Source organism: Canis lupus, chromosome 28 (assembly GCF_011100685.1).
Source record: "Canis lupus familiaris isolate Mischka breed German Shepherd chromosome 28, alternate assembly UU_Cfam_GSD_1.0, whole genome shotgun sequence".
Taxonomy (NCBI): domain Eukaryota; kingdom Metazoa; phylum Chordata; class Mammalia; order Carnivora; family Canidae; genus Canis; species Canis lupus.
The window spans coordinates 11,077,203-11,104,176 of record NC_049249.1 but is presented as its reverse complement, the minus strand read 5'-3'; the positions used below and the strand labels follow the sequence as shown (position 1 = coordinate 11,104,176).

The following is a 26,974-nucleotide window of genomic DNA, read 5'->3' as shown; positions in this document are numbered from 1 at the left end:
CTTTTTTTTTTTTTAAGATTTTATGTTTGAAAAAAAAAAAAAAAAGATTTTATTTTTGAGTAATCTCTATACCCAACGTGAGGCTCAAACTCAAACCCCAAGATCAAGAGTCACATGCTCTACCGACTGAGCCAGCCAGCCCATGAACTGCCTTTAAACTGCACAATACTAAAAAAAATTAAAAAATAAAATAAAATAAAATAAAAATAAAAATTAAAAAACTGCATAGTACTGAAGATTTTCACGGCCAGGCCACAGACACAGGGGAGGGTAAGCACGGCTGCACCCTCAAATCAAGGAGACACACAGCCCTCAAGCCATAAATATTCCTGGTCTGCAAATGCTGCTCATGAAGAGGCAGAGATACACCTGAAACAGAGGTGAGAAGTGAGAACTGGATCCTACCAGTAACTTTTTTTTTCACTTGTTTTGGTACCTGTCAGCATCCTCTACTGCTTCAAAGACCACTGAACCTGAACTCAGGGTAGAGAATGAAAAGGAGGTTCAGATGGAATTGGAGTGAATTGTGCAGAGACTACCCAATTCAAGAGAGAGGATTTTAAACCTGCTCTGGCTGGTTCTTCCTGAGCTTCCTTTGGTTCTTTGGGTTAGAAGCTGCCTCTGAAGGAGTTGGGGTAAAATGTCAAATTATCTACAACTTACTTTCAAAAGATCTGGCCAAAAATAAAATATATCAATCTATCTAGGGAGAGACAAATTACACAGGTATTTTATTTTTTTAAAGATTTTATTTATCCATGATAGACATGAATAAATAGAGAGATAGAGAGAGAGAGAGAGGCGCAAAGACACAGGCAGAGGGAGAAGCAGGCTCCATGCCGGAAGCCTGACGTGGGACTCGATCCCGGGACCCCAGGATCGCGCCCTGAGTCAAAGGCAGGTGCCAAACCGCTGAGCCACCCAGGGATCTCCTACACAGGTTTTTTTTTTTAATTTTTTTTTTTTTTTTATGATAGTCACACAGAGAGAGAGGCAGAGACACAGGCAGAGGGAGAAGCAGGCTCCATGCACCGGGAGCCCGACATGGGATTCGAACCCGGGTCTCCAGGATCGCGCCCTGGGCCAAAGGCAGGCGCCAAACCGCTGCGCCACCCAGGGATCCCCTACACAGGTATTTTAAAGAGAGAAAATATATAGGGATATACAGAGATAGATATTATTCCAATAGATAATCTACAGAGATACGAGGAAACAGATATAAAGCAAGTGTGGCTAAGTGTAATAATTGGTGAATCAGGAAAAGATCCTACTCTTTACTGAGGTTTGAAATTTTTCAAATTAAAAAGTTGATGAAAAACTGATAGCAGGCACATAATGCGAAAGAATCAACACTGTCTTTGAACAGGCCATTTAAAAAAAAAAAAAAAAAAAGAACAGGCCATTTAAAGAGGCTTGACCTCAGACCCTACACTCTAACACCTGGTGTGAAGATTTTATGGTGAGCGACAACTTCTGTCCCCCAACTCTGTGTCTCTAGGAGCTCCTGACTCTTCCCCTCTGGCTCAGAGCCCTCACACAGGCACTCTGTGATGACAGCTGAGGCAGGTAAAGGATTGTGACCCCCTTTCCCTGTGGTGTGGCTGACCTCTGGAAGGCAAAAGCTCATTTTGCCACGGGATGTGACTGGTGAGCAAGTGAAGATGTGACTAATTTACTGGCCTCCTACATGCTGAAAGGAGCTGGATGCTTATGAAACCTTATGGGGTCCAGAGGCAGCCACTCTAGGCTGTAAGAGGCCAAAAGGCTCTCAAAGGACATTAGGTGCACAAAACAGAAGAAAGAGAAAAACTGCACTTCCTCCTTTTTGCCACTCTAGACAACGGCCCTAACTGGAGCAGATGAAAGGAGGATGGCTAGGGTTGTGGGTAAGGGATGGAGTTGGGAAGGTTTGAGGGAAGAGAGTATACCACAGGCACAGAGGCACAGCCTACATAAACTTGAGAAGTTCATTCCTTTAGGCTAGGTTCCCTAATACCACAGTACATCAAGTGGCTTTTAAGGTTTCCAAAAATTCTGCCAGCTTAACTGTGCCCTTACACTACTTGGGAAATGTAGGAAGACCAAGTTACTGGTACGCAGGCAGCTCTAACTGCAGCTCTTAAAACCTCTGTACATCCCATTTCCAAGGAAATATGGACTCAGTAACCCCAAGAGTTGCTCTCACCAGAAGCCTTTACCTAAATGGTAAGAAGACATAAATGCATAATTACAACTAGAAAGATCTTGTCCTTTAAAGATGTGACAAGCTGCCTTTTCTCTATACATAATCATAAAACAGCTAATGCTTATCGAGAATTTCAATCAAGCACTACTCCAAATCATTTATCTCATAATAACTCTATGGTGTAGGTGCTGTTATTACTCCCATGTTACCAATGGAGAAACTAAAGGAAGGAAAGACTAAGTAATTTCTCCAAGACCTCACAGCCAATAAGTGACAGAGCCAGGATTCAAACACAGGCACCAAGACCAGGGTGTGCCCCTTAACTGTTAGGCCATCCCATATCTCTTTATCTTTTTTTAAAAGATTTTATTTATTTATTTATTTATTTATTTATTTATTTATTTATTTATTTATTTATTTATTTGACAGAGAGAGAGATAGAGAGAGAGAGAACATGCACTCACACAAGCAGGGGGAGCGGCAAGCAGAGGGAGAGGGAGAAGCAGGCTCCTCGCTGAGCAGGAAGCCTGATGCAGAGCTCTTCACAACCTGAGCCAAAGGTAGACACCCAACTGACTGAGTCACCCAGGTGCCCCCATCCCAAATCTCTTTAAAGTGATAAGAACGTCAGTGCCCTTTAAGAGTTTTAAAACGGCAGCCCCGGTGGCGCAGGGGTTTAGCACCACCTGCAGCCCGGGGCGTGATCCTGGAGACCCTGGATCGAGTCCCACGTCGGGCTCTCTGTATGATGCCAGCTTCTCCCTCTGCCCTTTTTTTTTTTTTTAATTTATTTATGATAGTCAGAGAGAGAGAGAGAGAGAGGCGCAGAGACATAAGCAGAGGGAGAAGCAGGCTCCATGCACCAGGAGCCAAACTGCTGAGCCACCCAGGGATCCCAAAAAAAGAGTTTTAAAACAATTTTTCAGGCATAGTCTTTACTAATTTGGAAGATCAGCAATGCCCTAGGGGTTTCCTTAGCTCTCTTTGAAGGTAAAATGGAGAGAGAAGAAATAATATGACTTATAACCATTACAAAAATTATAACCACAGCCAATATATATGAGTGCTAACTATGTACTATGTAGGTAATTGTTTTAACTAAACACTTGATATGCATTATCTTATGTAATCCTCTGGCCAGCTCTGCAAAGTGTTATTATTGTCACACTTTATAAACAAGGATACAGAGGCTCTTGCCCAAGATCGCAGAGCTTACAAGTAGTGAAGAGGTCTGACTCCAGAGGCTAGCTCTTAACCACCAAGGCATATGGCCTGCCTTGAACAACTTGAGGACAGTGGACCCTGGGTCAATTTACCAATGAACTACCCAACACCTGGCACAAAGCTGAGCACACAGTAAATCCTCACCAAGCACTGGATACCATGGAAGAGATGGGAAATTGGAAAGGGCTACCTTTCCTCTCCCATGTGCTAAGACAGAGTCATAAATAAGCATGGCATAAACTCAAAGGCTATATACAACACAAGCTTTACACATTTACTCAACACGAGCGTACAACCCTCCCAGAGAGATCCCAAGAATGACACCAGGAGGAAGTCCCAGGCTTACCTGTCCCCGCATGACAGCAATCTGCTTGTGGAACTGGCCCCTGTCAAAACCAGGATCTTTCTGCAAAAGGGCAGGAGATGGAACCTGCATGAACCCCTCAGAATTCTTTTTCATTTTCTTCCCCCAAATAGAAACCTTCTAATAAAGAAAACTTACATAAGACTTACGAGGCTTAATGAAGTTAACTACCACCCCAAGAACTGTTTCACAGACAGGGAAAGAGAGAACAAGTAAGTATCTTGTCCTAAGTCTCATTATTAACTCTAAAGAACTCCAGGCTCTAGTGCTCCATTTGAAAAGGGAGAGCTCTGCAGATACACCACAGCCCCATGACATGCAGGATAAACCCATGGTGATTCATCACAGATGTCAATTTTTTTCAAACCAACCCAAGCTAGGTCTTTGCTGTCCACATGTGGGAATCTTGCTTGCTCTTCATTGGCCAACACAAGTCAGAAGAGTGTTAGCCATTCTCTCTTGGCTTGTATCAGGACCCATTAGAAAAGCCATTAGAAATTCCTTCTTCCATATGGTTATAAGGTTGAGGATCCCAGGGCTAACCTTGAAGAGTTCATATAGGTCCTCCTCCAAGTCCTTGACAAAGTTAGGGTCCGATATCTTTGGAAGAATCAGATCTTTGATCTCCTGAGAGAACGGAACTTTTGCCTGGGGCAACCAGGCCCAGTAAAAGGGATCTGAAAAGAGGAAAAAACACAAAGCAAAGCTGCCCATCTATGTCCTCCACCTTCAGAGCACTGCAAAAGGCAGAACACCCCTCTCACATGATATACAACAGGAAAGAAAATTACAAGGGCTGTTAACCCTATGGCTATAGAGTAATTGGAGGAATTAGGATTTAAACCTAGGACTGCCGAATCCTAGATCTCTTTCCAGACATGACATGACCTTCCAGTGACTTGCAAGGAGACACTGAAAAGACAGACTGATACTGCAAAGGAGTTAGTGACCCCCAACTTGTATTGCTCTCTTTTTCCAAGAGTTTCTCATTATAACAGGGCAGGGGCTGACTTCCAGGATGTCAACAAGGAATATAGAACACTAACAATGGCTTATATTTAGAAACCCAAATAGAATAAATTATAATAAGACAGTCCTCAGAAAGGAGAAATATGCAAACACAGATGAGAAAATTCAACTGTGTGCTTGTAATAGGAAAAATATAAGGTAAAAATGACAATAATAGCTTGTATTTTGCAGTACTTGCCATATGTCAGCTACTGTGCTAAATGCATGAGCTGCTTTATTCCATGAATTCTTAGAACAATCCTGTGGTAGAGTTATTATTATCTTCATTGCATAGATGAGAAACTGAGAGTGAGCAAGAAAAGAGCCAGACTACAGTGGTCTCAGACTTACATGCCCTCCAGGAGTCAGGATGTTTCAGGGGGAAAGCCAGACCATTGTCTATGGCAGCCACCTTGATAACTGGCTCCTTCACCACCACCCAGTCTGTGTCCTGAAGAGCAAGGAAAGACTAAATATCTAGAGTCTCACCTGTCTCATGCCCTTTAAAGTAGTAGCAAAGCACCCCACCTCAACCCCCTCAGGCACCAATCCTTATTCAACCTCTGAACTGGTTTTCATAGTTACCTAAACTTAGTATTTTTTTTTTTAAATTGGGAGTTCAATTTGCCAACATATAGCATATCACCCAGTGCTCATCCCATCAAGTGCCCCCCCTCAGTGCCCGTCACCCAGTCACCTCAACCCTCCACCCACCTCCCTTTCACACTACCCCTTGTTCATTTCCCAGAGTTAGGAGTCTCTCATGTTCTGTCATTCTCACTGATATTTTAAACTTAGTACATTTATGGCACCTTGGCCTTGGCCTATTCAAGGTTCTAAGACTCCCTTATCTTAGAAAAGGTACACTTCCCCAGGAGTTGCCACAGTCCTTGGTAAGAAGGAAACTGACAATAACAAAGGTACCTCTAAGCCTTTCCTCCTAGGGAAAGGCAGTGAGAGTCCTGAGAGTATGAACAAGAAAAAGAAAAATCAAATTCAGCCAGCTAAGGTCCTTGACCAGATGCTACTTCACTGGTGACCATATTTTCCCATGACATGACGGAGCCATGGAAGGTAACAGCTGGTTGCTCTTGCACAAGAGAGTCTCTTGCCATTTCAGTGATAAGGGACAAGGTCAATTGCAAAGAGTGGGGCAGGGTACCCACGACAGTCTGCCACCCTCATGACTATATATTTGGCTCCATGCTTCAGGTTCACAGGTGCCATCACAGAAACAGGGGTATGGGTCAAGGATACCTGCATCAGAATCCCCTAGGATATCTTATTAAAAGTCTGGAATCCTGAGTTTTACCCTAGAGCTAGTGAGGGAAAGGCCTGAAGAATCTGTACTATTTTTAATAAGCTCTTCAGGTGATTCAGACGTACAAAATTTGAGAACCACTATTAGAGAAGTAAAAACACTATGAGAATGTGTTAACTAACTTTACTGTGGTAAATACTTTGCAAAATATACATTAAAGTCACCACATTGCACATCTTAAAACTGCACACGGTTGTATGTCAATTATATTTAAATAAAGCAGGACAAAAAACACTCACTATAAATAAAAGTCAATCTCACTCTCCTATTCTAGGTAGCATTCCCACTAATTTTTTTAAATGTGCAGACTGAGCAGAAATACAGAAGCATGGTGGAGTACGCAAGCAATGAAAAAGTATGGAAAGCTGCAGGAACCAGCTTCTTCTAAACTGATATTCTGTGGAACTGTCTGTGGAACTATTAGGAGAAAAATATTCTTAAAAAGTTTAGAAATCACTGGGCCAAATAAAATTAAATAGGTTCATCTAATGAACTACTTTTCAGACCTTTACAATGGTACTATGCAAGTGTATCTCCAAGAAAGGCATAAAATATGTGATATAGCCCAAAGATATTTGAACTTTCCTTCATTCTATCTTTATTAACATCACTCAAGATATTGCTTAAAAAACAGATTGATAACTCTATCAAATATTAACTTATCAATTTTAAACACATGTGCTATCCTGATTCTCTTGAACCTATGTTACCTAATCTCTGATTATTATGTTTCTGTATTATGCATACATACTACCTCATCCTTCATCCTCTTCTTCGAGACAGAGATCAACCACTTACCCGAGAGCTAGAACTATCCATTGGACAGTCATATTTAATCAGCCAGTTGTCATTGCCTCGATCTGTGAACAGAAACATGAAGTTAGGAAAAACTGGGGTGACTTTCACTTTCAGTATGAGGGATTTCATATTTTGGGCACTTGGACCTATCATTCTACTGAGAACTAGAAAAAACTGCTAAAAAATTTTTTTTAAATCTCTTGAAGGTACTGGAGATTTTAACAAGACCATTAAGAGTGTCTTAACGTGTCTTCCAGGTCCAACACTTCGGATTGCTTGCCAAGTACAGACATCTTCTTCTACATGGGATTTATATTAGCATCCAGGCCTCCAAATATTTCTACCATTTTTGATATATAATATCTGACAATCAAAAATAACCAGATATAGGGACGCCTGGGTGGCTCAGTGGTTGAGAGTCTGCCTTTGGCTCAGGGCATGATCCCAGAGTCCCAGGATCGAGTCCCATATTGGGCTCCCTGCATGGAGCCTGCTTCTCCCTCTGCCTGTCTCTACCTCTTTCTGTGTCTCTCATGAATAAATAAATAAAATCTATCTATCTATCTATCTATCTATCTATCTATCTATCTATCTATCTATACATACACACACACATATATATATATAAACAGGTATATAAAGAGACACAATGACATAAATAAAAACAAAGAAAACATAAAAGTAAAATAAATCTACAGGGACTTCGAACAATGAAAATACAGACACTAAAATATGCAAGATAAAATCCTTAATATGTTTAAGAAGATAAAAGGCAAGATTAAGAATATTAGCAGAAAATAAGAATTCACAAAAAAGAATCAAATAGAAATTTAACAACTGAAAAATATGGTTACCAAATTGAGAACTTCATGGGCAGCCTGGGTGGTTCAGCGGTTTAGCGCCACCTTCAGCCCAGGGCATGATCCTGGAGACTCGGGATTGAGTCCCACATCAGGCTCCCTGCATGGCACCTGCTTCTCCCTGTGCCTGTCTCTCTGCCTGCCTCTCTCTCTCTCTCTCTCTCTCTGTCTCTCATGAATAAATAAGATCTTTAAAACAAAAACAAAAACAAATTGAGAACTCCAATAGATGAGCTTAACAATAGATTGTGCCAAAGACAGAAGTAATGATCTGAAAGACAGTCACACACAAAAAAACCAGAATGAAGCACCCAGGAAAAAATGTGTTACTAACAACATGTGATTGGATTCTTAAGAAGGAATGAAGAAAAAAAAATGAGCAGAAGTAATTATTTAAAGAGAGAATAGGGGGATCCCCGGGTGGCTCAGCGGTTTGGCGCCTGCCTTTGGCCCAGGGTGATCCTGGAGACCTGGGATTGAGTCCCACATCAGATTCCCTGCATGGACCCTGCTTCTCCCTCTACCTGTGTCTCTGCCACCTCTCTCTCTGTGTCTCTCATGAATAATTAGATAAAATCTTTTTTTAAATTTTTATTTATTTATGATAGTCACACAGAGAGAGAGAGAGGCAGAGACATAGGCAGAGGGAGAAGCAGGCTCCATGCACCGGGAGCCCGACGTGGGATTCGATCCCGGGTCTCCAGGATCGCGCCCTGGGCCAAAGGCAGGTGCCAAACCGCTGCGCCACCCAGGGATCCCAAATCTTAAAAAAAATAATAAAATAAAGAGAGAATAGGGATGCCTGGCTGCCTCATCAAAAGAGCCATGCTACTCTTGATCTTAGGATTGTGAGCTCTAGCCCTACAGTGGGTGTGGAGATTACTTAAGTAGATAACTTTTAAATAAATAAAATAAAGAGATAATAGCTGAGAATTTTCCAAAAGTGACAAAAGGTTTCAAACTATTGATTCAAGGAAAACTATGAATCCCTAATAGGATATATACAAAGAAAACTACACCAAGCGTATGGCAGTAAAAATTTTGAAAACCAACTACAGGGAAAATCTCAAAGGAGCTAGAGAAAAAGAGATTACCTTCAAAGAAACAATAATACAGGAAGAAATGACTGGGCATGGAGCCTGCTTGGGATTCTCTCTCCCCCTCTCCTTCTGTCCCCCGACCCTCACTCACATGCTCTCAAAAAAAAAAAAAACCAAAAAACAGACAGACTTCATCATGCAGAAATAGAAAATCTGAATAGATCTATAACCAGTAAGAAGATTGAATCTGTAATGAAAAATCTCCCAACCAATAGCCCTGGACCATCACTTCACTGATGAATTCTACCAAACACTTGAAGAAGAACTACCACCAATCCTCCTCAAACTTCTCAGAAGTTTGAGGAGGAGGGAACATTCTAAACTCATTCTATGAGAGCAGCCTTACTTTGACATCAATGCTAGACAAAGACACTACAAGAAAATGATAGACCAACATCCCTTATAAATAATGCTGCAAAAATCCTCAACAAAATACTAGCAAATGGAATTTAGCAGTATATTAAAAGGATTATGGGGTGCCTGGGTGCCTCAGTCAGTTAAGTGTCTGCCTTTGGCTCAGGTCATGATCGCAGAGTCTCAGGATCAAGCCCTTCATCAGGCTCCCTGCTCAGCTGGGAGTCTGCTTCTCCCTCTTCCTCTGCAACTCTCCTCCACTTGTGTTCTCTCTCAAATAAGTAAATAAAATCTTAAAAAAAAAAAAAAGGATTATATACCATGACCAAGTGGGATTTATTACTGCAAAGTAAATATGGTTCAACATATGAAAACTGATTAATGCGATATACCACATTAGCAGAATGAAGGGAAAAAACACACATGATCATCTCAATTGATGTAGAAAAAGCATTTGACAAAATTCAACATCCTTTTTTAAAAATTATTTATTTTTTTAGAGAGATAGTGCATGTGTGCAAGTGGAGGGGCAGAGGGAGAGGGAGAAAGACAATTTTAAGCAGGCTCCACACCCAGTGCAGAGCTGGAAGAGGAGCTCAATCTCACAACCCTGAAATCATGACCTGAGCCAAAACCAAGAGCTGGATGCATAACTAACTGAGCTACCCAGGTGCCCCTCAATATCCTTTCATAAGAACACTGGAATAGAAGGAAACTACCTCAACATAATAAAAGTCATATGTGAAAAACCCACAATAAACATCATACTCAATGGTGAAAGACCAAAAGCTTTTTCTCTAAGATCTAGAACAAGGCAAAAATGCCTGCTTTCAACATTTCTATTCAACATGTTACTGGAAGACCACAGCAGTTATGCAAGAAAAGGAAATAAAAGGCATCCAAGTTTGAAAGAAAGAGGTAAAATTATCTTTGGTTGCAGATGATATGGTTTTATATGTAGAAAACCCTAAAGATGCCATACAAAAAAAAAGAGAATAAACTCAGCAAAGCATCAGAATACAAAGTCAACGCACAAAAATAATTTTTATTTCTTTTTTTTTTAAGTTTTATTTATTTATTCATGATAGACATAGAGGCAGAGACACAGGCAGAGGGAGAAGCAGGCTCCATGCGGGAAGCCCGACGTGGGACTCGATCCCGGGACTCCAGGATCACGCCCTGGGCCAAAGGCAGGTGCCAACCCACTGAGCCACCCAGGGATCCCTAATTTTTATTTCTTTCGCTAACAACAAACAATCCAAAAAGCAAATTGAGAAAACAATTCCATTAGCATCAAAAAGCATAAAATCCTTAGGAATTAATTTAACCAAAGAGATAAAAGACTTGTAAATAAAAACTACATTGCTCAAAGAAATTAAAGACATAAATAAATGGAAAGACCTCCTATGTTCATAGACTGGAAGATTCAATATTGTTAAGATGTCAATACTACTCAAAGCTATCTACAGATTTAATGCAATTCCTATCAAAATCCCAATGATGTTTTTCATAGAAATAGAAAAACCCATCCTAAAATTCCTATGGAATCTCAAGGGACACCAAATAAACAAAACAATCCAGAAAGAGAAGAACAAAGCTGGAGGACTCATACTTTCTCCAAAACTTCCAAATTTATTATAAAACTATACTTACTACAGCGGTGCCTGGGTGGCTCAATCAGTTGGATGTCCAACTCTTGGTTTCAGCTCAGGATGTGATCTCGGGGTTGTGAGATTGAGCCCCATGTCAGGCTCTGTGCTGGGTATGGAGGCTGCTTAGGATTCTCTCTTCCCTTCTCCCTCTACCCCCACTGACTTACACACGAATGCACTCTCTCTCTCTTAAACAAAACTATACTTACTACAAAGCTATAGTAATCAAAATAGTGTGGTACTAGCATAAAGGCAGACATATAGATGAATGGAATACAATACATTCTAGACATAAACTTTTGCATATATGGTCAAATGGTTTTCAACAAGAGTGACAAGATACTTCAACAGGGAAAAGACAGTCTTCAACAGATGGTACTGGGAAAACTGGATGTCCACATACAGAAAATGAAGTTGGACCCTTATCTCACACCATATACAAAAATGAACTCAAAACGGATCCATGACCTAAATCTAAGACTGAAAACTATGAAACTCTTAAGACAAAAACATAGGGCAAAAGCTTCATGGCATCCAATTTGGCAATAATTTCTTATCTATAACACCAAAGGTACAGACAATAAATAAAAAAATAGACAACCTGGACTTTATGAAAATTTTAAAAATTGCATCAGAAGATGCTATCAGGGCAGCCCCGGTGGCTTAGCGGTTTAGTGCCACCTTAGGCCTGGGGCGTGATCCTGGAGACTTGGGATCTGCATCGGGCTCCCTGAATGGAACCTGCTTCTCCCTCTGCCTGTGTCTCTGCCTCTCTTTCTCTCTGTGTCTCTCACGAATAAATAAATAAAATCTTTAAAAAAAAAAAAAAGAAGAAGAAGAAGAAGAATATGCTATCAACAGAATAAAAAGGCACCCCACAAAATGGAAGGAAATATTTGCAAATCATGTATTTGATAAGGAATATCCAGAATATGTAAAAAAAAAAAAAAGTCCTACAAATCAATAACAAAAGGAGTTGAAAAAACATTTCTCCAAAGATATGCAAATAGCCAAAAAGTACATGAAAAGATATTCACAACATCACTTAGGGAAATGCAAAACTACAATGAGAGATCACCTTATACCTATTAGGATAGCTATGATTGAAAAACAAAACAAAACCCAGAAAATAAGAAGTGGTGAGGAAAAGATGGAGAAATTGGAATCCCTGTGCACCATTGATGGGAATGTAAAATGATGCAACCACTGTGGAAAATAGTATGGCAGTCCCTCAAAAAACTAAACACAGGTCAATCATACTTTAATTAAAAAAAAATAAACAGAGACATCTGGGTGGCTCAGTCAGTTAAGCATCTGCCTTTGGCTCAGGTCATGATCTCAGTGGTCCTTGGATAGAGCCCTATGTCAGGCTCCCTACTCAGTGGGAAGTCTACTTCTCCCTCTCCCTTTGCCCCTCCCTCTGCTTATGCACATACGTGTACACTCTCTCTCTTTCTCAAATAAATTTAAAAATCCTAAAAAAATAAATTAAACAGAACTGCCGTATGACCCAACAATTCCACTTCTGGGTATATACTCAAAAGAAATGAAAGTAGTATCTCAAAGATATTTGTACACCCATGTTTATAGCAGCATTATTTGCCAAGAGCTAAAACATGGAAGCAACCCAAGTGTCCATCAACAGATAGATAAGCAAAATACAGCATATACATACAATGTATATTCAGCCTTAAAAATTAGGAAAGAAATTCTGATATATGCTGCAACATGAATGAAGGTTCAGAGCATATGCTAAGTGAAATAAGCCAGTCGTAAAATGACATACTGTATAAGCCCACTCATAAGAAGTACTTAAAGACAAAACTGTCTTTTTGGTGATAGGTCTTGCTACTATAAGTAACTAGGGATCAAGGACAAAAGTACTCTCCATGTTGCTTTGGAAGAGCCAATATATCTTCTGTCTGGGACCAGAAAAGAGACTAAGATAAAACGTTAGTTATTACTAGCTCTAGGACTCACTACCTCTGATAAACACACATGATATCCTGAATAAAGCAGCTTGTCTTGGAAAAGTATTTTTGAGGCCCTTCTCACTTAGAAAACCCTCATCCCTAGAAGGCACTCTGGAGTAGAGTCTGGCAAGCTCCCAAGCCTCTGCATGCATGCTGCACAGCAGTCTAATACAGGCCCCAGGTGCCCATGGCTGCTTACCGGTGTTGCGGATGATGTAGTCCAGCACCACCAGCCGCTCGAACTGCAGCAGTAGCTGCCGGTTAGTGTTCTCAGGGAGAGGTTCTGCTTCAAAACGCCGCAGCCAGTAGTCTGCATCTTTGTAGCCTTCAACAAAGAGCTGGAATGAACCAACCTGCAGCCAAAAAGGAGGAATAAAGGTATTTCCCTATAGCTCAAGTCCAAAAAGCTCAGGAGTAAGCCAGGTGGCCCATAAAGCACTGTGGAGTTTATATCAGAAAAAAGTCATGAGTGATTGCCCATCCAAATTCAAGAACCCCACCTAAATGTGCCAGAGGAATAAAGTGAGAAAGTTAGGGACTCAGTTTCTGGAGAATTATTCCTCAAACCTTAGGCCTTCAGAAATGAGGAAGATAGGAGCCTCGAGGCAGGCTATCCACATGTTTATATGCAAGTGCCTTGTTTCAGCACTTGGATGGTTATGCCACCATACACCATCACCTTTACTAAGCCACACAGGTGTTTTTTACCTTTGGCGGTAGGCCGATGCGATTGAACCGCTGCCCAACCTTTGGCACTTTCTCTAACGCAAGCCGCTTGCCCCTGGACTTCACTCGGTCAATGGCACTATAGTTGAAGGTATCACTGGCCAGGTATACTACCTACAATGGAAAGAGAAGAAATACCTAGTTTATAGTCGAATACAAGGAACTATATTACTGTAGTGGTATAGAACAAATAAGTATGTTCTATACTTATTTGGGAATAGCTGGATGCTTATCAATACTGTTCCTCTCCAGGGCATACAGAAAGAATGCATTTCTGTCTTTCTAATATGACTAGTTCAGGCCAGTGGAATGCTGACAAAGTGATGTATGTATGTATCACTTCTGGGCCTGACCCCTAAAACCTCCCATGATCCTTAGTTCACACTCTCCAATCTGTGCAGCTGGAAACGAAGGGGTCTGAGATGGCAAAACCACATCATGGAGGGATCTCAGATCTCTTGTCACTACACGGAATGACAAGGGATCTAGGAGAACTGCCTAACTGGCATGAATCTACAGTGTGAGCAAGATCCATTAAACCACGGAGATTCAGGGGTTGTTATGGCAGCTAGCATGAATTCCCCTAATATTGCCACCTCCTGGTTCATTAAAAGAGTGCCCAATCCCTATTTTCTCTCCAGATTTAAAAAAAAAAAAAATCGCAATTTACTCTCTATCCTTTTATTTCTCTTATATTCTGTACTATGTGCAGTTATTCACTTTTTTAAAATAAGCATTAAAATGGGTTTTAATCTTTAGTGGATTGCTATATTTATGCATATCTACACAGACTGTATCTGGAATATTACAAAAGAAACTAGAACTAGCAGCTGCCTTTCAGGAAGGGTGGGAGAGAGGCTAAACTATTCTTCTCTGTTTACCCTACTGTGCTTTCTGATCTCTATACTAGATATGTGCATTGCCTATTCAAAAAAACATGTTTTAAAAAGATTTTATTTATTTGAGAGAGAAAGAGAGCATGAGTGAGTATGGCGAGTGCCTGTGAAGCAGGAAGCTATACATGGGGCTCAATCCCAGGATTCTGGGATCATGACCTGAGCCAAAAGCAGACGCTCAACAGACTGAGCCACCTTGGCAGCACTTCAAAAAACATTTTTTAGTGGGCCATCAATAACACTTGATTGGGGCGCCTGGGTGGCTCAGTTGATTAAGTATCCGACTCCTCATTTTGGCTCAGGTCATGATCTCAGGTTATGATCAAGCCCCATGGGGGCTTAAGATTCTCTCTCTCTCTCCCTCCCTCCCTCTTAAAAATAAATTACATTTGACTGTCAAATAGCAGTAATAAACTCTAATCCATATGTATGTCCATTATCACCCTTATCATATTGTCTTGTGATTATCCATTAATAGATCTAACCTCTCTTAAGACTAAAGAGATTAAAAAAAAAAAAAGACTAAAGAGATTTGGGGAAAAAGAGAACATCTTTTTAAATTTTTTTTTTAATTTTTTTTTTAAGATTTTATTTATTTATGAGAGAGAGAGAGAGAGAGAGAGAGAGAAGCAGAGACATAGGCAGAGGGAGAAGCAGGCTCCATGCAGGGAACCCGACGTGGGACTTGATCCTGGGACTCCAGGATAATGCTCTGGACTGAAGGTGGTGCTAAACCTCTGAGCCACCAGGGCTGCCCCAAAAAGAGAACATCTTATTTTTATTCACATTAGGATCCTCAGTCCCTAACACAGTGCATGGCACATGTTCTTTTTTTTTTTTTTTACATGTTCCTTATTTATTAAGTGAATGCATGAATGAGTTACAAGCTTCTTTCAAAGATAGCAACAAATGAGTCTTAGCATATAAATTCCTAAAAATCAAATTTAAACGAAAGTTCGTTCTTTTCAAAGCCTTGTAAAATTCGTTACAAATAACTAATTATTGTGCCTATGAATCTTAAAGAGGGGCAAAATCATTTCCTCCCTCCTATCCATCCATCTCTCCTCCAACGTTAACAAGAGTATCTATAATGGATGTGCAAGGTACTGTAGGTTGGCACTCTATGCCCAGAAAACACATGCATAGGAATTAAGGGGAAAAAAGGCTTTCCTAAGACTACATTACCGGTTTCCACAGTGAAAATCCTCACTCTCTCAAAGCAATAAACCACCTTTTTCCCCTCAATCAGGTTTTTTCTCAAGCGCTCTCTTTAACAACCCACTTTTTTCTCTATGACTAATGAAATTATCATAATCTGAAACCTCACAAGAACAGAGAGCTGAAACAAGCTATCAAATGAGACTTAGAGCCTTACTATTTGAAGCTCCATCATAACATGAGCCCCGTTCCCATAGTGACAGATGTTCTCATCAACTGGATAGAATCTTGTCACAAGGGTGAGGAGGTTGGGTGGGGAGAGACTTCCTCTCACTATTCTCTAGCAGCTGTAGGTTAAACTTGCAAAGTTCTGTCTCATCCCAGTCTCATGGAAGATGAGTATTTTTGTTACTGCTGACTTTGATGCAAAAGATCCTCAAGCCACATTAAGGTTCTCTAACAGCGAAAGAGGAAGACCAGAGATGGGGAAGAACAGGATTATATAAGTGACATTTCTATTATGATTAGAATTGTCATAAAAATACCATAGGCTGGGAATCCCTGGGTGGCTCAGTGGTTTAGCACCTGCCTTCAGCCCAGGGCATGATCCTAGAGTCCTGGGATCGAGTCCCACATCAGGCTCTCTGCTTGGAGCCTGCTTCTCCCTCTGCCTGTGTCTCTGCCTCTCTCTATCCTCTGTCTTTCATGAATAAATAAATCTTAAAAAAAAAAATACCATAGGCTAAGACATATGGAGTGTTTCCATTGTGCAAAGGCACTGGGCTACGTGTTTTACATGGATTATCCTGTGTAATCTTAATAGCCACCCCATCAAGTAGGAACTATTTATATCCCTATTTTTATAGTGAGGAAACTGAGCAGGCAAGGCATGTGGGGGTGTCTTGACTTGCCAAGGGTCACCCAACAAAGAGCTACAGAGCCAGAATGTGGACTCAAGCCTTGATTCTTAGGCACTACACTCCAGAAGCACAGGCAGAGTAGGCAGAGCAGGCACAGGGCCAGGTGCAGACTGCTATTTACCCAGTAAAGAAAGGGAATAACAGTGATGAGCAAGGAGTAGTTAAAAGAATTTCTAGAGTCTAGGAGGAGCCTAATAGGAGGAATTCAGGTTAGGCAGGAGATCTCAGAGCTTTAATTATCATACAAGATATTCAAAGTGTGCTATTTAACTCTGTGTACAGAGAGAACTAAAGTATAAAGGGAAGGAATGAGTTGTATAAGACCAGGAAATGAACCAGATGTCAGTGGGAGCTATAAGCAAACACTCTCCTCATAGACCTGAGTTGGGGGATCACTAGGATTGTCCCTCACGGTTTGATATTCACTCACTGATTCAGCTGGCACTTACAGAATACTTACTATAAAAACAGTACTTTGCTTGGGGCACCTGGGAAGCACAGTTGGTTAAGTGTCCAACTCTTGATTTCAGCTCAGGTCATGATCTCAGGGTTGTGGGATCTCACTGAGCATGGAGCCTGCTTGGGATTCTCTCTCCCCCCCTCTGCTCCCCCTACCCTCCAACTCACATAGCTCCCTCTCTCAAAACAAAAACAGTAAACAAGCAAACAAAAAACCCCCCACAGTACTTTGCTAGATGCTGAGAATAAGAGGAAATTTCAAGAAATAGTACCAGACTTCTACAAACTTACAAACCAGTTGACTTATTGTTTGGAGTTTGGTAGCAAGAGTAGACAGTTAAACAACCACAACAATCAAAATTTCTTCTAAAACTCCATGGGAAAACAGAAAAAACAAGTTTGAAGAGAAGCTCTCATCTGCTGATCAGTATTTTTGCCCACAGAGTCTACTATCTAAACCTGCAAAGAAAACTTCAAAACCTCTTTAGTCTAATTCTCAGAGGATTAAGGCCCATAGCTATAAAAATGCTCCTGCAACCTTAGGGCATCAGATCAGAGTTCCACCTGAAGTTGTTACTCAATCTCAGGTGGGGGCTGCCTGGGTGGCTCAGTCAGTTAAGCAGCTACCTTCCACTTGTGTCATGATCCCGGGGCCTCACATAGGGTCTCCCTGCTCAGCAGAGAACTGGCTTCCCCTCTCCCTCTGCCTGCCACTCCCCTGCTTGTGCTCTCACTTTCTGTTAAATAAAAAAAATAAAATCTTTTAAAAAATAAAATAAAATGAGAATTCCATGTCAGTTCCCTATACAGGTTCAAGCCAGACCTTTATCCTAACCCTCAGTCCCTCTTGGACTCCTCCTTGCAGACCTTACATAAGTGACTAGCTAACAGCTAGTCCATTCTAGATTTATCTAAACCATGGAATAGCTAAGAGAATGAGCTACAAAAGTAGCTACGATTCTAACCAGCATGCAGTTACCTGGGATCAAAAGACCCAGGGAACTCGTAAATGTGCATCAGAGGATCAGCGAATTTCCTGAAACATATGCAAGAATTTTACGTGTATCTTTCTCAGAATGGTTTCTATCAGATGATCAAATCATGAGCCTAAACCAACCACCTCCTCCCCACAAAAGGTTCAGGACCCTAGACTTAGGACATACATAGCCCTCCCTGGACCTAATGGTCCCATTAACATGTAGCAGGACCTAGGCCCAGGAAAACTCTGGATAGGCAGTAAAGCTCCCTGAAGACAGGTCACTGACCTTTGTACGGGGTACAATGTTGAGTTCCAGTTTTTGGTCCACCAGACTGGCCCCTGCCTCTGAGAGATAGCCCTGGTTGAGGACAAGGCAGTCTCGGCCAAAGCAGCAGGGACAGCATAGCTTCTGCAGCCACTTGGTCCACTTAGGATTAAGGTGCCCATATGGCTCTTCGTTCTTGGGTTTGAAGACAGCAATGATCTTCTACACAGAAAAAAGAAAAATAGGATGTTAAAGGCAAATTGATTAAAGGAGGTCACAGACCAGGTCAGTAGGAATCTAGAAAGACATGAGAGGGCATAGGCAGACAATCCTAAAAGACAGACACTGATTTCTCCCCAGCGTGTAAGGGGAAGACACAGCTCATTTGCACAGCTAAGAGACCCACTGCCAGAAAGGGCTGTGGCCAAAGAAGATGCCACATCTAACACAAATGGTAAAACAGACTTAACACCATCAAACCCCAACCTCCAGGGTAAATTCATACAAACTGGTATTCTGCATCAATTAGGTAAAAACTCAAAATTAAGTATCAACTGATAGGATATGAGTTAAGGTATTATGGAATGAGGCTAAGAAAACTCCACCAGTGGTTGATTTCCTCTTATCAGTCTTACTATCCCACTCCCTGAGTGTTAACAAAACTTTCATATAAAAAGTTTAGGAATGACAAACTAAGAAAGCAACAGAAGGGAAAACTCACAGCAGGAAAAAGAATCTGCCACCTGATTAGAATGGGGTTCTTTTAAGTAACTCTGAGAGGCAACAGATTAGAACCTGAGAGGCCACAAAGGTTAAAAACCATCTTCTCTGGCAGGTTGTAACTTAATCCTCAGAGGTCCTTGTAAATACGGGATGCTGCTGCAACCCCAAAACTACAGACCTCCCTCCTGGAGTCTCTTCCCCAGGCCAGGCTGCCCTCCACGGTTATTCACATTTGTCTCATTCCCTCCAGTCACCAAACTGGTACTTTCAAAGGAAGAAAAGTAAGTATGCTATCCAAGTGATTCATCTTTGTATCATATGATTCTCCTTCTCCCCTTACCCCACAGCCAACTCAAGCTAGTCTGGGTCATAAGACATTTTCCTGTGGGTGTCACTTCCTGACAGGCAGGTCACAGCAGAAAACATACGCCCATCTGCCTGCATTAAGTATGTACTCCTATTAGGAATTAGCTAGATGCAGGTCTCTAACAATAATTGGGTCCATCTTGAGACTAATTCTTTCAAGAAGCCTTGTAAGAATTTGAGATGACAAGAAAAATACAGAACTCTCCTCCTTCCATAGGAATCAATTTACTTTTAAACACAAACAACTTGGGACACCTGGGTGGCTCAGGGGTTGAGCATCTGCCTTCAGCAAAGGGCGCGACCCCGGGGTCCTGGGATCAAGTCCCGTATCAGGCTCCCCGCGGGAAGCCTGCTTCTCCCTCAGCCTGTGTCTCTACCTCTCTCTGTGTGTCTCATGAATAAACAAAATCTTTAAAAAAATAAATAAATAAACACAAACAATTTTACTGAATCACTGGGAAAGGTCAAATGCATATTCATATCCTAGGTCTTCAGAATTACATTTTTATCCAAAATGTCTAGCAAAAGGTCTAAGTCAGCAATCTTTCTGGGCTCCAAGCCACACAGCAGCAGTAGCAAGGGGCTCCTATGACTCAGAGAATGACCGACGAGTCCATTCTAACTCTGGAAGTAGGTATAATCCACAGGACAGCTTGAGGCACGTCCCACAGCAGCCAGTTCACCTGAGGTACAATGTGGGGTTTGGCAGGCTGGTCCCCAGTGGGAGGAAGACCAAGACACTCCTATTAGCAAGGCTAAAAAATAACAGGTCTAGGCTTAAGTACTTGCATTAAAGAAAGAATAACCTGAAAGCCAAGATGACAGCCAAAGCCCCACTAACAGACTCACTTCTTAAACTTCTCCATTTCCTTCAGACATAAGGATAAACAGAAAGTATCTTGACGACTTTGAAAGCATTAGTGATCATCGCTGCCTCAGTATCACACAGGGCTCATTAAATAATAATGTTTGGACAGGACACGTGGAGGGATGGTAGGGCGGGAAGGATGGAGGAACTGAAGGACATGAGGCAGAAAGGGAGTCAAAGGCCTTTCAGAACTAAGTGTGGCCTCAGTTCAATTCAATTCTGTTAACATGTGCTCAGTGCATCGTTTGTGTAAGATGACGTGTGAGCGCCGCAGGTGCCACAAAATACACGACACGGCCTCGGGTCTAATTTCCAAAGCTAATGTGAACTTCACATTTTCAGCTGTGTTCCTGCGTACTAAAGAATACTCTCCTACTTCACAGAAAATAAACTCTAGAACCACTCAAATCAGAAAGGCACTCACATTATTTGGTTGAGAAAGAAAATGTCTACTGCCTAATTTTTCTCATTCTCCTCTCTCTTCTTTACTTTCAGTTCCTTTCTTAAATTTAGGAGTAAGGTTTGGTTTGATGCCAATATTTTTCAAATACCTTTCCTTAACACCCACTTAGTAACCCTCCTTTAATAAAGAGGGTGATGTACAGAAAGTTTAAGCAGCAGCAGCCGCAATGGAGCTGCAGTGCAAAGACAACTTCCCGGGAAGCAAGAGGCCATTCACTGGCTGGTGTCAGAACCCACAACCAAATACTGGTACCTGGAACTCAAAGGGTTTTCTCTATCTTTCTGGCAGCCCCAAGGAGGACGGCATTGTGCTGTGCTAAAATTTAAGATAGTTCAAGCACATTGCTCATATTGCACAGTGAAAATACACAAAAATAACTTTTAATAAAAGTTTTTTTTTTTTTTTTTTAATTTGGTAAGCATGAAGTTGATGATTCTCTAACATTTTGTCTTAAGATCTCTTTAAACTCGGGCAGCCCCGGTGGCGCAGTGGCTTAGCACAGTCTGCAGCCCGGGGTGTGATCCTGGAGACCCGGGATCGAGTCCCGTCACACTCCCTCCCTGCATGGAGTCTGCGTCTCCCTCTGCCTGTGTCTCTGCCTCTCTCTCTCTGTGTGTCTCTCATGAATAAATAAATAAAAATAAAAAAAAATCTCTTTAAACTCTTAATTATTAAAGACCCCAAAACTTGTTTATGTGGGTAAAATCTTCATTTGCTATACTACAAATTAAAACTAAAATGTTAAGACTGTTAATTCACTTAATAAAAATAAACCTATTACATGTTAATATAAGTGATATATATTTTTATGAAAAATAACTATTTTCAAAACAACTTTTAGTGAAAAGGCAGTCACTGGTTTACATTTTTGCAAAACTCTCTAGTGTCTGGCTTATTAATAAAAGGCAACTAACTGTATTTTTATGGTTTTTTATGTCTTCTTAATATTCGATCTGTTTCGATATCACACATCATGTAGCCTCTGGAAATCTCCACTGTGCACTCATAGGAAGTGAGAATGAAAATGGCAAATAGTCTTAAAATTGTTATTATTTTGACCTGTGCACCCTTAAATGGATTCCTACAGTCCTTGTGCCTCACTCTGAGAACTGCTGTATTCTGTATTATCAGCTGGATAGAAACAGCACTCCTATTTAGGGAGAGAAGCCTTATTTACATATTAACTCTTAGAAAAGAGAGGGATGGGCTACTCCAAATATATGAAACTCTGAAAGAAGGTGGGATCCAAATAGAACGCACTGGAAGAGATTAAGCTTGTATTTATTTTCCTATCAACTGCCATTGACCCGACCTGCCTTATCCATTACAACTGGTGGCCTGGGACAGGTCCCTGTAATAGTAACGATGCTTAAAAAAAACCTCAAGAACTAAAACAAAAACAAAAACAAACAAAAAACACACAAAAAAAACCACCTCAAGAACTACATCTAAATATGATGTACAGGGGATCCCTGGGTGGCTCAGCAGTTTAGCACCTGCCTTCGGCCCAGGACATGATCCTAGAGGCCTAGGATCAAGTCCCGCATCGGGCTCCCTGCATTGAACCTGCTTCTCCCTCTGCCTGTCTCTGTGTGTGTGTGTGTGTGTGTGTGTGTGTGTGTGTCTCATGAATAAATAAAATCAATCAATCAATCAATATGATATACAAACTTGACAGCCTCTTAACACTTTAGTAAAAAAATGTTATTCTGGGGGCTCCTGGGTGGCTCAGTTAAGCATCTGTTTTCCAATTAGGTGGTAATCTCAGGGTCCTAGGATACAGCCCTACTTAGGGCTTCCTGCTCAGTAGGGAGCCTGCTTCTCCCTCTCCCTCTGTGCTTGCCTGCGTGCATGCTTTCTCTCTCAAATAAATAAAATCTTTAAAAAAAGTATTCTATTTGAGATCTTTATTCTTTATTGGGCTATCAGTGTTGCTCTCAGCCATGTGTAAGGATATCAGAACTTCTTGGGAGGGCACAGGTAGTTGGAAGAAGCACACTCAATAACATAATTTTATATTTGAAAAAAGAAAAAAAAAAACAAAACCTGTACCATTGTCATGACAAGGTCTTGATGGATAAGTGTTTTTAAAAGATTGAAAATTGGACCGCCCAGGTGGCTCAGCGATCTAACGCTGCCTTCAGCCCAGGGCGTGATCCTGGAGACCCAGGATCGAGTCCCACTTCAGGCTCCCTGCATGAAGCCTGTTTCTCCCTCTGCCTGTGTCTCTGCCTCTCTCTCTCTCTCTCTCTCTCTGTCTCTCTGTCTCTCATGAATAAATAAAATCTTTAAAAAAAAAATTGAAAATTACTGATACAAGGCCTCGTTCCTAGAACACGTGAGCAGTATCTGCAAAATTTTGAAGCAAATACCAGTTAGCATTATCTAATGAATTACCATTCTCAGATGATCATAAAATCATCTTCTCACAATTCTACAAATTTGCTTTACTCAATGCCATGTATCCAAGAAAGCCTAACCCAGAGGTCAGTGGGCATTAACTTAAGAGGAAAAAAAAAAAAATTTAAGATAGTGGGGCAGAGTGGTTTTTAAACTCTGAGCTCCTGCTAAGCACCAGGAACTATGCCAGGGGCTTTCATGTGTGATATCGCATTTAATCTTCTTAATAAACTAGTGAATCACATGCTATTCTATGATTCTTGGCAATATGAACATATAGTATTACTAGCCTCACAAATCAGAAAATGCTCAAAAAATATTTTCATAAGTGATTGAGTGTAAGACCAGAAAGCACAAGAATGCAAGTGAGGAGGATAACATGAGCACTCTCTACCATGCCTTCTGATCTAGCATTTTCCATCTTACTTTTCTAGGTCCCCACTTGCTTGCCTTGAGGGAGAAACCATCCTAAATTGGGAAATGAAATCAGGGCCATTATCTTTAAGAACCTTCTAGCTTTTCTAGCTCCAAAAGCAGCTATGGCAGAAACTGCTGGTTCCCCCAATCTCTGTTGCCTCTTCTTCCTTGGACACAGGACTCTGCATTTAGTGGGGCCCAATTAAGACTACGGTTACCAGTCACTACTGCAGTTAAGTTCTGAATGACGGGATGCAAAAAAGGGTCTGGTGCAACTTCTAAGAAATGTCTTAATGGAAGAGGGCATACTCTCCCTCTCCTTTCTTTCTTTCTTTCTTCCAACTGGCTAAAAAACACACAAGATGTCTACAGTCTGAGTAGCCATCCTGGATCATAAAGTGGAAGCCACATGCTAGGGATGGCTCATCAGCCTGCGGAAGGACACACATTGTTCATAATGCCATGCCAGCCTTGAACAGCCTAGAGGTTTTTTCTGAGAGTTAAATGTACTTATTCAAGCCATTATTGTTTTAAATTTTCTGCCACACATAGACAAGTTTAATCCTAACCAATATGATAGATGAAAAGAGAAAGCAGAAATTCAGATGACTCTCTTTGAGGCAGCACAGCATAGTGTGAGGAATATGAATTCTGGAGCCAGTAGGCCTGGGTCTGAATCCTGCCTCCTTAGCTTACTGCTAGACCCTAAGCAAATTAGTTATACTGTGTGCCTTAATTTCAATATTTGTGAGGAGAATAATAGTACCTACTTCCAAGAGTGTTATAAGTGCTAAGTGATTATTATTTGTAAAGCACTTAAAACAGTACCTAGCAGATAGTAAGTGCTATCTGTGTATTTGTTAAATAAAATAAACAAACATATTTGGAGCAGGGCCAAGGATGACATGACCAACTACAGTGAGCCTGTGGTCCACTATAATCCACCACAGCATTTAGGAAGTGGTCCTCTGCTGTGAGCCACATTTTCCTCAGTGGGAGGAAGATGGTTATATTAAAAGTTTTGTCAGGGCATATGTGTTTTGACTTCCTCTCTAAGAAAGGACAGTGACCAGAAAAATTTATACCCTGTGATCCTACAAACCACCAAGAAACATACCTGTAGTCTGTCATTCTCTGAAGCCTATGCACAGAGGTGGTAGTACTTTACCTGCCAGGTAAAGGTTAAAGATCTTATTGCTTCTACCTGTCAGAACACCAGATCACTTCTCAGCTGACCTGACACACTTCCACAAAGCTTTAACAGAGTCATGAAGGAAAAATAAAACCCTTCCCCCTGTTACTATACCTATCAAAGATAATTAGCCCCTTCTTACATCAGCCAATAAGCTTTAAAAAAAAAAAAAAAAGTAAGGTAAAATTAACAACAACAACAAAAACCACTTATTTAAAAGACAAAGTATCTTGCTAACATTTAGACCTCAGGACACCCACTCTTCTTTTCTTCTAGAAGTAATGGTTCCCCTTTGAGCTTTCAATTTAACTCACTGCTCCCTTATTCGAGGGGCTTGGAAAGACTTATTATTCCCAAAGTTTTCCTCAATTTATGTTAAATGAGCTGATAGCAGAATTGCTTTCTGGTTCTTGATGATTTAGGGACAACAACATCTGGGAGAACGACCAGATCATTCAATAAACCTCCCCAAGGGCTACAAGTCAGACCATCCGGGCCACTTGTCACTCCTATAAGAACAGACCACCACCCATCTAAAGTGTTCCCACGGGGGAGACGCAGGGAAAATTTTTGCGGGAGATAGGACAACCATTATTTTAGTGAGTATATAACAACAGTATATTTTCCCAAAAAACCATTCTGGCCCATCCGAGATCTGAGAGGAAAAATCAGTATTTTTTGACCCACTGATATTCCAATGATACCTCTGGTTTGATATAAACGCCCTGAATTCATCTGCAGCTATCGAAAGAATAAAGTCACCTCTCAGCTGCCCCAGTCACCCCATGTCCCATCCCAACCCATCTCATCCCCGTCCCCCTTTATACACACACAGGGTACAAAATAAAGGTCAGCAAACATTTTTGCCTTAGCTTAAAAAAAGCAAACTGCTGATAGTCCTGGGAGAGAAATGAAAAGTAAAATGTAGCAGCTAGTCCTCGGTTTCTAAAACTCCACACTCTTTACTGAGAAACCATAAAAAAGAACTTGAACAATTTCCCAGAAGTGAGCAATAACCAGGACAGATGAAACCGGTTTAAGTCCACCTACTCCATCACCGACGTCTGCCAGTAAGAGCTCTGGGACGGCGGGAACATCCCCACAACACAGAAGGCTGGCACCGAACCCTCAGAGCCCTTGATGCATCACCCGTCCTCCTCGGTGAACAGCGACAACGCTGGTTCGGTCCAAAAAGAAGAAATGGACCCAAAGCTCAAATCTGTAGGACAACGGCCGCACAGCAGACTCCGCAGTTTAAAGCTAAGGAACCTACTAGAAAGCAGCACGTCCCCGCGCGTGTCCCGGCGACAGGCCGATTGCCCCACCACACCGCTGGGCCCCTCCTCGCCCGTATCTGGTCAATTTCCTCTTTTCATTCTCCGCTCACTCCTCCCCCACCAAATAGGTTCTGATTTATTTCTTCGGTTCGCAGACTTCTCCATCTCCAGTCCTCAGGGGCATTCCAACATCTTGCCAGGGGGCTCTGCACTGAGAAGTTGCTCCCTTCGTAGCCTTTCACCCGCCCCTGCCTCCGGCTGTGCGAAGCGCCTAACTCCCCGGACAGGCCCGCCCTCCCCAGAGGCTGCGGCGGCGGCCTCCGCCCCACTCTCACCCCCTGGGGGTCCTTGACGAAGTAGCTTCCGCTGGAGCCCTGGTAGATACGCTCGGGGAAGATGCAGCGTTCGATGGCCAGCTCGGCCAGCCGCACCACAGCCTCGAACTCGGGGTCCTCCGGGAACTCGTTCCGCTCGCGGTGGGCCTGCGCGGCGTGCGCCGCCGCCGCCGCCTGGGCGGCCAGCGCCTGGGCCTGCGCCGCCACGGTCTGGGTCTGGCCCTGGGCCGCCGCGCCCCGAGCCCGATCCAGCAGTGGCTGCCGCTCCCGGTCGTGGCCTGGCGAGCCCGGTGGAGAGGGGGCCGGGCCGGCCGCCGCCGCCGCCGCCGCCGCCGCCACTCGGACCGCGCCCCCCGGCACCTGCGGAAAGTGAGAGCCCGAGCAGGACGGGAAGGTGTAGTCCGGGGGTTGGGCCCGCTCGGGGGACACCAGTGGGCTCGTTTCGTCCATCCCTCAGGCGGCCGGCTCCGGGGCCCGGTGAGCTCCACACAGCTGAGCTCCCGGCCGGGACCAATCCGCGACACCCCCAACCCCCGCCTGGCCAACCAGGTCGTGGCGCCTCGCTGGCCCCGCCCCCCCAGCCTGTTTACTTGGCGACGAGTAGGCACGACCCCTCGCGCGCGAACGGTAGCCAATCAGAACCGGCGTCTACGTAATCGCGCCCTCCGCAATTTTCGCCCGTCACTGTCTG

The 26,974-nt window shown here is 42.3% G+C and overlaps 1 protein-coding gene across 1 annotated transcript in view; it reads right to left on the bottom strand.

Moving 5' to 3' along the window:
• PI4K2A (phosphatidylinositol 4-kinase type 2 alpha) overlaps window positions 1-26,805 on the bottom strand; it is a 31,279-nt gene extending 4,474 nt beyond the window's left edge. The window contains exons 1-8 of the mRNA XM_038578448.1: window positions 26,284-26,805; window positions 18,264-18,464; window positions 13,548-13,679; window positions 13,039-13,192; window positions 6,901-6,962; window positions 5,133-5,232; window positions 4,317-4,450; window positions 3,756-3,815 (exon numbers count right to left, since the gene is read on the bottom strand). Coding sequence (XP_038434376.1) covers window positions 3,756-3,815; window positions 4,317-4,450; window positions 5,133-5,232; window positions 6,901-6,962; window positions 13,039-13,192; window positions 13,548-13,679; window positions 18,264-18,464; window positions 26,284-26,733 — 1,293 coding nt within the window. The 5' untranslated portion in view covers window positions 26,734-26,805. The remainder of the gene's footprint in view (window positions 1-3,755; window positions 3,816-4,316; window positions 4,451-5,132; window positions 5,233-6,900; window positions 6,963-13,038; window positions 13,193-13,547; window positions 13,680-18,263; window positions 18,465-26,283) is intronic.
• Between the last annotated feature and the right edge of the window lie 169 nt (window positions 26,806-26,974).